Below are 10,484 nucleotides of genomic sequence, written 5' to 3' on the forward strand. Positions count from 1 at the left end.
TAGGCACTAAAAACTGATTGAAATTCAGTCCTACAGTTGATGGAATCTGAATGAAGTGCATTTTATCATAAAAAGTAGATCTATATTTTAACACCACATAAACACCTGTATTTGGTTATTTCACCTGGATATTACACTGAATAAGAAAGTAAACACACTAGCATCAATGAGAAAATTCTGATATAATTTCACACTTTTATGGGCTATGATTTACAGTAAAAACTCAAAAGCTACCAAAATTAATACAGTTTTTGGTTGTTAAAAAAAAAATCTCATATAGAAAAGAAATACAAAGCTGGTAATGACAGTTTCAGGACAAATACTGACATCAAACACACTAAGGCACCGTGTGACTTGAGCATATTAAAATCATAATGAGGTAAACCCCGTCAACACACACAAAACATTTAACGGCAGGAAATATAAAATCAAGTTTTGCAAATAAAATGAACATACAATACATTTGCCACCACTAGGAGCTGATACAAATAACAGTTGATGAAAAAAAGATGACTTTGCAGGACTTCTATCATATAAATAAATTACACAAACAAAGAACAAACACAGAAAATACAATTACCTTTCTTAACATGTCTTCAGAAACATTTCTTTCAGAGTAATCATATTGGTACCATGATGTCCCTGCCCGTTCCGTAAGACTGAATAAAGTAAAACCACTTCTGTGGACTATCAGGCAACACTGCTGGGGCTTCAGGGTCTTGTCACTCTTCTCGTGTGCTCTGTACCATGGAGTACTTCTTGCAGGGGTTCTTGAGGCATGCAGGAGGCCAGGTGATGGGCCAGCTGTATGAGCATGGCACAGATGTTTGGACATTCCTTTCTAGGAAGTTGAAAAATGGGTTCCACCAGGTGTTGGTGAGGTAGTTGTTGGGCGAGCACTTTAGAGTCTGTTAGGAAAGAAAAAAATGAGATGTTAAAGACTAAGAAAAACCACAGTAGTCAGATAATTCTCATTTATCATTGCTGCTTGAGAAAAACATAGTTAAAAGTGTTAAAGATTATGAATAAAAATACATTAATCAATGGCTTTTCTTTTCAAAAGTGTTAAAGATTATGAATAAAAATACATTAATCAATGGCTTTTCTTTTCAAAAGTCGGTGCAGCCCTCCATGATTAGAACAAACAAATGACGTAAAGTAATGTGAGGAAATGAATGCAATATCAATTTTTAGCCAGTAGAGGGAGACAGCTCTGTAATAGAAAGAGTAATACTGACTGCTTTAGGGAAAAATCTAACAGTGTAAAAGAAATGTAATTATTGTATTGTATTCATCACATATGCATGATCTCTTCAACTTGGGTTGAACATTGTAACTGGATAAACTTAAAGTGTTTTTTTTTTCTTGAATGAAAAAAAAAAAAGATTTTATGAGAGGGCTCTATGCAGACTTTAAATCTTCAAACACACAGCAGCCACTCAGTGTAAAGCTCAGTGTCCAGACCTGTAAGTTGGCCATGGTGTGATACCACCAGAACAGACGGGAGGTGATGAAATAAGCCACAACTACATCCACACTGTAGTGCTCATGTGCCACCAAAATACACACAACACCCACGGCACTCAGCAACCAGCACATCAGATGATACCACCAGAAAGACCGTGGTGAGTCTGCAAAGAAAAGGAAACACTACATCAGGTATGTATCGTTTGCTAGACTCCAGAAAGTCAACCAGTTCATACATCATTAATAAGAAATTTGCACAAAAGATTCTACGGTGTCAACAAACTAGTTATTTGAGTACTCACATTCCTTAATAAACAGATAGGTGAGAGTGAGCATCACAGTGTGTCCACTGTAGAGGAAGTCTCCACACAAGAGATGAGAGTTTGTGATGGACAGACCTCCTCCTGAGACCAGACGCAGGATTCGCTGGATTTTAGCCTGGGAGTCTCCATGGAGCTAATTGGAAAACAGGAAGTGGGCACAGAGAGAGAGATGAACACATCAACACAGGATCAGCAGCATCAGCAGCAACATTAGAACAGCTGCTTAGGATTATTATCAGTTATCATGTGAATGTTGAGTATTGTGTCTAGCAGGTTGGGAAAAAGTCCCCAAAAACCTCTCAGGACCAAATATACATCTTCAAATACATCTGTTTTGCATGAAAAATACGAATAAGATTCTATTTGTGCCTGATTAATGCAGAAACACTATGATGGTAACAGACAACTCCAATTCTGCAAAAAATGGGATGCTGTGTAAAATGTGCAGTAAAGGAAGAGTTCAAACCCTATAGGCAAGTAAGTAAAAACAGTACAGACAGAAGTCTTATGTCTTCAAGAAGACATAAAATGTTGACACTTCATTTTTTGTTGTTTTATGAAAAAAGGGAACAGTTTTCAAGTGAGGCTTAGTCTCCTTTTTGCCTGTCATAGGACTTCAACAGCTCAACAGCGTGGAGTCTCTTTTGTCAAGATTGTTTGCATTGGAAAATGTACACAGACATCATACACAACACATGTATCTTGTGATTTTGTGTTTGTTGCTCCAACTACTTTAATGTAAATGACTAAAGATAACATATAGCCAAAGGTTTTCATACACTTTTCAAAGCATTTCAAACCCATGATAACAGAAAAACTCCACTGCTGCCCGACCTCTCATCCTTTGCGCTACACAACCCAGCAGACAACTGCCCTGGAGCACATGTTGTTGATCAAACACTGATGCACCTCAATATTGTTGGTGTCCTGAGGCAGCTAAAGTCAAAATGGCTTTTTGTAGCTGCTCTCTTGCATGGTTGTGCAAAATGAGTCCCTGAGGGTGAGTGAGAGTACATGGCTGAGTGACGACAGCTGATGCCGCCTCTGATGTTTTCATGCCACTCACCTTAGGAGCACAAGCCATGTGCATACCAGGTACAGGCAGGGTGGTGATGTACATTGTGACGCAGCGGTACAAGTAGAGGGTTCCAATGAGGAAGAAGAATCGCCTGCTTGCTATTGACCTGCAAAGAGAAAATGGTAACAATGATAGGTTAATATTTGTTTTTGAGGTGTCATAAAAATGCAGCTCTACTTAAAAAATGGCAGAATGAGAATAAAATCTCTGGAAATCTGAACACTATTTTGAAAAGTGTAATGAGTCATGTGCTATTAAAAACTGATGGATCCTATTTAGTAATCTAAATTGATCATTGATTTAGCCCCATAACAACAAAAGAAATCTGTCATCTAACAAGGTTAAGAACTGTAATGATCATTTTGCTCAAATTACCATGCTCATCCTGTCGTCAGATGTTTATTTCTGTCTCTTTTATTCTGACAGTAAAAATAGCAAAATGTAAAGGATTTCATGATAGAAATTTAATCTGAGTCAAGTTAACACATGTCAGACTTTTTGTGTTAACTCTGTCTGGTTTTAATTTCAGTTTCATGGGGAAAAGACTGCACTCTGAACCATTTATGTAACATGAGTAAAGCTCTCTAGACTAAAACATTGCTCAGTTCCGGAGGAACAGGATGAGGTATCTCCAGGTTGCAGAACAAAACCACGAGTCATGAAACTAATGTAAACAGGAAAAACTTTAACCTTTACAACATTTTCTTTAGCCACATTTTTCAGGGTTATGTAATGAAAAACTTCAAGTGATACTACACGAATAGACAAGTCTGATGTAATGCTGAATTCTACTCTGAATTAAAAAAAATATTGTTCTTGAAGCTGAAAGAAGAATGTCTATTGTAATACCAGTCTTACTTGTATCTGAAGAAGAACAACTGTATGAGCCAAATTGCCAGCAGCACCATGCCGTTGATCTCTGTCACAGTAAAAGCCCAGTTGACTCTGTCAACGTAGTCAAAGAACTTATCAGGAAGAGGTGGGCTGCTCTCCTTGGGTGGGACCCTCTCGTGGACTACGGTGATGACAACTGTTGTCAGGACTAAGTTAAAACCAGCGTAAAAGAAGGCAACCATTGTTTTCCACCACTCCATCGGCAGACGATTGATTTTGGAATCTGGCACAGAGATCTTCACGTAGTCATTGTGTCTCCCTAGACCTTTACGAAAGCCCCTCTTTGACTCCTCTCCACCAGGGGTGTGGACAGGACAGGTTTTACCGCCACTGGGCGCAGCACTGCCCTCCATTCCTGAGCTCAAATTTTCACTGGTAGAGTCTCTTGCGATCACAAGCTCCTGCGATGCCATTGGTGCCTGCACGTTCCATCCACAGACACCACTCCTCTGGGTTAGGATGTTTTAACTGCCATGTGAGAAAAACACAATTTAGAAACTGAGACACATTCAGAATTTGCAAAGAAAATGATTGAAAGTTGTAATTAAAGTTGTATTAAAAGTGATGAATCAATATAACAAAAACTGGAGGAGATTAACTATCCATTAGTTCTGTTTCCACCTTTCCTGACCTTGAGATGAGAACAATGAAGGACATTGTGTTTCAGCAAAAAGTGCTGGAATCCACCTACTTCATGGTCCAAAATCTATTTCTAGCAGTCAGTTACCCTAAACATGGATCATGTATTGGTTAATGTTGTGTTTTATTTTACTTTCTCTGGACATTCACCAGAACCACCATGTCAGTCTTCTGTTTGGACTTTTGTCTAGGCTTTTATTTTGGGCCTTCCCAAGTATTTCCACCGCCACGCAGATCTTGTCCTTAACAAGCTGCTGCCATGGCCACAGCAGATTTTTATAGACTAACGGAAACTTCCACTTCTAAAAGTTTCAAGGACTTAAAAGAAACCCAACAAAACTGAGGCAAACGTATCAAAACCAAAAAGTCTTGACCTCACAAGGACGTTCGCAAGACATCCCATTTTGTGACTTCTGGGGAGTTTGATCACACGATACTTCCTTGCAAGCAGAATTTGCTCAGTTTTCATACAGTCCAATAATGTTTGAGTTTCCTGCCAACTGCAGAAAAAAAATCATGTGATAGAAATTAATTAGAACCTACTAAACCTGCCCAGAGCCAAGTTTGTTTCTTATATCAACAAATAAATGTGAAAAAAATACAATCTGAAATAAGTTACTCTTGAGAATTTATTTCAAGCATAAAAATAGTCCCATTTAATATGAAATAGTCAATAGATTGTAAGAGGCAAATGTAAATGACTATGATAGCCAAAGGACAACAAAAGAAATCAAAGTTGAAAGTGAGCAAGTGCAATGCCTGTTGCTGAGCTTTTTCTACTTAATGGCTTGTGAGAGCTCTACATCAACGACCATTTTCATTCTTTCATGTCTAAAAGGCTTCTAACAGCTCCATTAATGGATCCGAGGATACTGCCATCAACCCTGAAATGCATCACAATAAATGTCATCTGGGATACATACAGAATGGTATGTTTACTTCCATGAAGGAAAAAAAAACTGGCATTAGTACAGAGGATGGGATAGAAATAGAGTATGACTGGATACCAGAGAGCTGCTGAAAGGATCAGTTTTCTCAGAATCAATTGTTGGGAAAATATTATTACATTGGAGAGAGGCTTGTGTTGAAGGAGGATGCCCTGTGAGTAACCCAGAGCAGCATTGGCCTCTGTTTTGCGACTGATGGATGGCCAGCTGACTTTAAGGGAGTTCAAGGGGACATAAGGTAGATCAAAACCAAACAGATAGAGGATAATATCAAAAATAGTCCGACAAAGACTAAGAGGCAATGCTTTGCCATTCGTGCAAGTAATGAGATCAGGCTGCAGCTCTGTGGTTAGTTTATGCAACAAGTTGTGTTTTGGTTGTAGCAAAGAGCTAAGTTCGTGTGTGTGTGTGTGTGTGTGTGTGTGTGTGTGTGTGTGTGTGTGTGTGTGTGTGTGTGTGTGTGTGTGTGTGTGTGTGTGTGTGTGTGTGTGTGTGTGTGTGTGTGTGTGGGTAAGTTACACACAGTCAGCGGTAACATTGAAATCTTCATTAATTCAGCACAAGTCAGTCAGAGATGACAGTTCACCTGCACACTAAATAAACTACTTGCATGAACAGAATTATTTTTTATGTAAATGTTTAAAATGTCATGATTAACTCTGTTTGCTGGAACACTTAAGCTGTCATAAAAGTATCAAGGTAATGCTGATACCTTGCTTTTTAAGTCTGAGTAAAAGTTGTTAGCTACACATTCGTATTTAGACAGTTTTGGTATCGCTTTAGTTACTATGACTTTGGTTAGCAGTTAGCTCTTGGCTAGCCATAGCATTTACTTTAAGTAGACAGTCGTGAAAAGCTTTATCTTAACTATTTCAAGTGGTCATCCATAACTTTTAGCTTACTAATTCAACCATGTCTACAATACAATACTTTATGCTAATCTAGGCTTTATCAAGTTAGCTGCTTTAAGCTAACAGATGTAACTAGAACCACAACTTTTCTTTAACTATTTCCAGTTATTAACATTTGACTATCATTATTATCTATCAACCATCTCTTTCCTCCACTATTTTTATAAGCCATTTTAGCATTGTTTTTAGCAAGCTATTGGATCCTTAAACCTTTCCAAGCAATTTTATGCACTAGCAATATGTAGTACTACACTCTACCAATAAAATCTATAAATAAAAGTTTTTTTTACTGAATAAAAGGTTGGTTAATTTTCAGTGACTCATCCTATATGTTCTTGATTGGGTTAAGATTGTGGTCGAATTTGAGCCTCACTTCTAACTTATTTTTCTTGTATTATCAAATGAGATCATCAGGATTAATACATGAAGTTGCACTGAAGTCTTCTTTGCACTTTCTGGATCCATCATGACAGATTGATCCTTAGAGGCTTGTTTGTTTATATATGGCCTGTTCAGTATCTATTAGCATCAATGTCCATCTATCCAGTTCTGTGATGAACACATGCAAGTTCAGTACCAGTGACAGTTTTATCCTGAGTCCTATAACTTCTTGGAAATCTTGGCTGAAAATAAAAACAGATGCAAAGAGAGTGTGATGGGGCTGAAAGCTTCCAAAATGCTAATAAGTACATTGTGAGTTATGATATTTTTGTGAACCAAAATTCCACAAGTGAGAAATGGAACTTTCACTTTCTGCTATGCCGAATTTAATTTAGGAAAGATTGTGGTCATTACTAACAGGAACCAAGTTACGTGTTGCCTAGAAATGAGAAGACAAACAGTCTTTAAGGCTGGAAACACTTTGTATAAATTCAGAAGCTCTTATTCACACAGCTTTATGAGGAAGACTGATTCCGATATAGTAAGAGTTGCTCCAACCATTTGGACAAATGACTGAGCTGTTGTTTCTGTGGGGTAAGACTTTGGATGCTCTGATTTTTGGCTTATAAAGTGCATGAATATTGTATGCACTGACTTACCTGTCCAAAATAGTTTGTAGCCTCCAATAAATCTTTATGTCCCATAGTCAATTTGCTTGTGATAGATTAGTGACATACAAAGGACATTAGAGTCATTTGCTTTTCAGTGCTCTCTGTAAGACTGCATTATGTTTACTGTACATGGGAGGTCAGCATTGTGTCTCCATTAGACTGGTTTTCCATTGGTCCCCTCCTTCATAGTGTACACTACACTGTTTTCCCACCAACCAGAGGACCCAGCACTCCAGAGGGATGGGTGGTGATGGAAAACTGGCAGAAAAAAAAGTATTCCACATGGTCACAGTCTGTAATGGATAACTTGGCTGCCTCCGCTTGCACAAGCTATTTCAAGAGAAGCCACACGGCTGCCTTGAAGGCTGTATTTTACTTCAGTCCTACCAAGGCTTTGACTCCATTTTAGGGCCTCTGTAATAACATACTGTTATTGCTGTCCACTCATTTTCTTTTTCACATCATGTGGATTGTTTTCATCAAAGGGGAAACCTAAAATAAGACACATCAGAGGCCGCCCTGCCCTCTTCCAGCTACAGAGAGGAGCTGATGACTACACAGGTCGTAAGATGTACTTGCTGTAAATCAAGCCTGAAAGCTGCATGTAAATCAGTACAATACAGACAATGCTATTTTTGTTCCCTATATGTTTTTTCATTAATGTCAGTAATGGATGCTCACTCAAAAAATTTACTTGGAAGAATGTGATGCATCTTATACAAATCTGTAAAGCACTCTGGTCGTACTCCTGGCCTCTGTTTGAGACTCAATTAAAAAAATAAATAAATAAATAAAATAGAATTAAAAAAAGCTCTTCAATAGCTTTGTGATAAAAGAGGGTAGGCTATTTATTTATTCTTTGATAAATATCAACAAGTATTGGACTGTAAGGAAGTCAAGTTGTTTATCTCTGTGAGGAGTTTTAAGCAGGTCATGAAACAGACTGAAATGAATAACAATTTTTACATTTATGAGCTTTAAAATAAAATGAAACCATTGAGATAAGAATAAATTATTTTGTCAGTGTTGCTAAAACTAACTCCAACCAAAAAAAACTTGCTGTAATTTTACTTAGGCAATTATAACATGTAATCTCTCAAACACAAACCTCGACTTTCACTGAAGTTTAGCAAGTATGTATGTCCAAAAAGTATCTTAAGTATTCATATTAATAGAACTTTTGTGGATAAGATTTTTCATATGTATCGTAAACTTCTTTATGCTGATGTGTTAAATCTAAAACAAAAATTAAAAATCTAAAGTGAACCTTTTTTATAAAAACTTCTCTAAAAAAATCCCCATAAACAAATTCTGCACAATTTTTGCTTTGAAAATGTTTGGATCACTTGTATCAAGTAATTTATGAATGTAAGTTGTAGTTATGAAGTAGAGCTTGGGTTAGACAGTAGAGATATTACAAAATTTCAAGAAGAGCAGTAGAGCAGTAAGGCTTAGTTTTGTTGTGCCAGTATGGGTAATGATAATAAAAGTGATGAAGGAAATTTAGCTTATATAAGTTTTTACTGTAACAAGTAAAGCTGGACATAAAACCAATGTAGTAAATTCATTTGCTATATATTAACAATAATGTGTATGACATGGAGTTAATGTCTGAAACCACAATGATGTTCATTTCCTTTGCTGGATCAGATGACTGCCATAATAACACCAGCTCCTTGTGCAAAGCTGGTCCTCAAACACACAAGTACATATCATTTGTTGGTGTAAATAAATTTTGTTGTCTCTCTGGAACAGCATCCAGTTTATGGTGTACAAGCCAACACAGCCGCACTGAACACAAAGCCAGCCCAACTTTTCAGGGCACTAAAACCACATGCAGGGTGGATACTAAGAAGTAATTTCAGGTTGGTGAGCTGGGTGTCTCCCACGCATCTCATATATTACAGGGTGGCAGTTCTTCACATGTGTGGAACTGCCGGTTTTGAAGTTTACTTTTGGGGTGTAGTACAGTGGACCCACACACTGTTAACCACCATGTTCCACATGAGGCTACTTACTGGGTGGGGCAACAGGTCATCCCATGTACTGTAATTAAGCCCTTTCATTTTCTGTCAGAGCTACAACAGCTGATAACTGGAAACTGAATTATTACAATGAAATGAACGCAAGGCACAGCTGTGCCACAAGCCTGCAGCATGTACAATCTGTATATATAGACAATATGCGTTGAGTTGCTATTTATATTCTCTGAACTACTATGCCTATCAATTTGCCTATTATCCTGAGAAAGTGTTGTGTACATCATCACACATCATCGTCCAATAAACGTTCGTATTACGTCTACTGATCCATTAAAATGAACTTTTTTGCATGAATTGTGTGAGTATATTGGCACAGCTTACAATTAAACCTTCACTTAGGTTACCACAGGTTCCTATTACTGTAACAAGGCTCATAAAAAGTGAGTGTCGTCAGAGGTTGATTTCAAAAACACTGTAGCCACATCACATCATAAAAGATCATATTGATGCCTTAGGGAGTGACATAAGCACCTTCAACCCTGTGGGCATCAACATTCACATGTTGCACAGATAATAGCATCCTACCTGCTTTCCTCAGGCGTCCTGGCGCCTCTTCCTGTACTTGTAGCTCCTGGATCCCTGATGATCCGTGCTGTTTGGTTGCTGCTCCGCTCTGACTGAACTGTTACGTTTCACCACACCACACTATTTGAGGGAGCGCTCCTCCCATTGGCCCACCGCATGTTCTCGGATCCATCCTGCCTCTGGTTCCTGCCTCCTGCCGAGCATCCTCTCTAATCCACAGTAACTGTCCTGTAATCAGCACGAGCTTCGCCCTCTTCAAAATAGGTGTCCTGAAATATATTTTCTAACAACTAAGGTGGGGTATCAGGGTATTTTAACTATATTGTACTTGATTTATAATTGAGGTAAAAAAGAAATATTTTTGACTTAAAAAAAAAAAATCAAATTATCGGAATATTTCAAGAATTTCAGAATCATTCCCCATCTGTTAAAGAATTCCCATATATCTGGACACTCAGGTTTAAAAAAAGCATCTTGATTTCATCAGTAACTAATTCTTTTTAGAGACGACTGCACCTTTCTAAAGAATTCAATATTAACGAGTCTTGGTTATAGATCTATTGAGTCACATGCTGTACAATCAAGTATAGCCACTTTTAGCCACAC

At 37.8% G+C, this 10,484-nt stretch overlaps 1 protein-coding gene across 1 annotated transcript; it reads right to left on the reverse strand.

Moving 5' to 3' along the window:
- Nucleotides 1-207: 207 nt before the first annotated feature.
- sgms2a (sphingomyelin synthase 2a) lies at nucleotides 208-10,431 on the reverse strand. Its single transcript, XM_074697262.1, has 6 exons — nucleotides 9,879-10,431; nucleotides 3,727-4,230; nucleotides 2,857-2,974; nucleotides 1,770-1,923; nucleotides 1,465-1,631; nucleotides 208-908 (listed from the first exon to the last, which is right to left on the reverse strand). The coding sequence occupies exons 2-6, from the start codon at nucleotides 4,173-4,175 to the stop codon at nucleotides 723-725; spliced, it is 1,074 nt and encodes a 357-aa protein (XP_074553363.1). The 5' UTR covers nucleotides 4,176-4,230; nucleotides 9,879-10,431; the 3' UTR covers nucleotides 208-722.
- Between the last annotated feature and the right edge of the window lie 53 nt (nucleotides 10,432-10,484).

The sequence above is a fragment of the Halichoeres trimaculatus genome, unplaced genomic scaffold (assembly GCF_033239565.1).
Source record: "Halichoeres trimaculatus isolate MK-OKI-2021-1 unplaced genomic scaffold, fHalTri1.1 fHalTri1_scaffold_2, whole genome shotgun sequence".
NCBI classification, from domain to species: Eukaryota; Metazoa; Chordata; class Actinopteri; order Labriformes; family Labridae; genus Halichoeres; species Halichoeres trimaculatus.

Bases quoted from the DNA above. Each gene is read 5' to 3' on its own strand.
- sgms2a (XM_074697262.1), bottom strand. From the start codon at position 4,175: ATGGCATCGCAGGAGCTTGTGATCGCAAGAGACTCTACCAGTGAAAAT. The intron at 1,924-2,856 runs GTGAGTGGCATG...TTTTCCAATTAG, and splicing joins ACATGGCTTGTGCTCCTAAG to CTCCATGGAGACTCCCAGGC. The intron at 909-1,464 runs GTCTGGACACTG...CTTTCCTAACAG, and splicing joins ACACCATGGCCAACTTACAG to ACTCTAAAGTGCTCGCCCAA.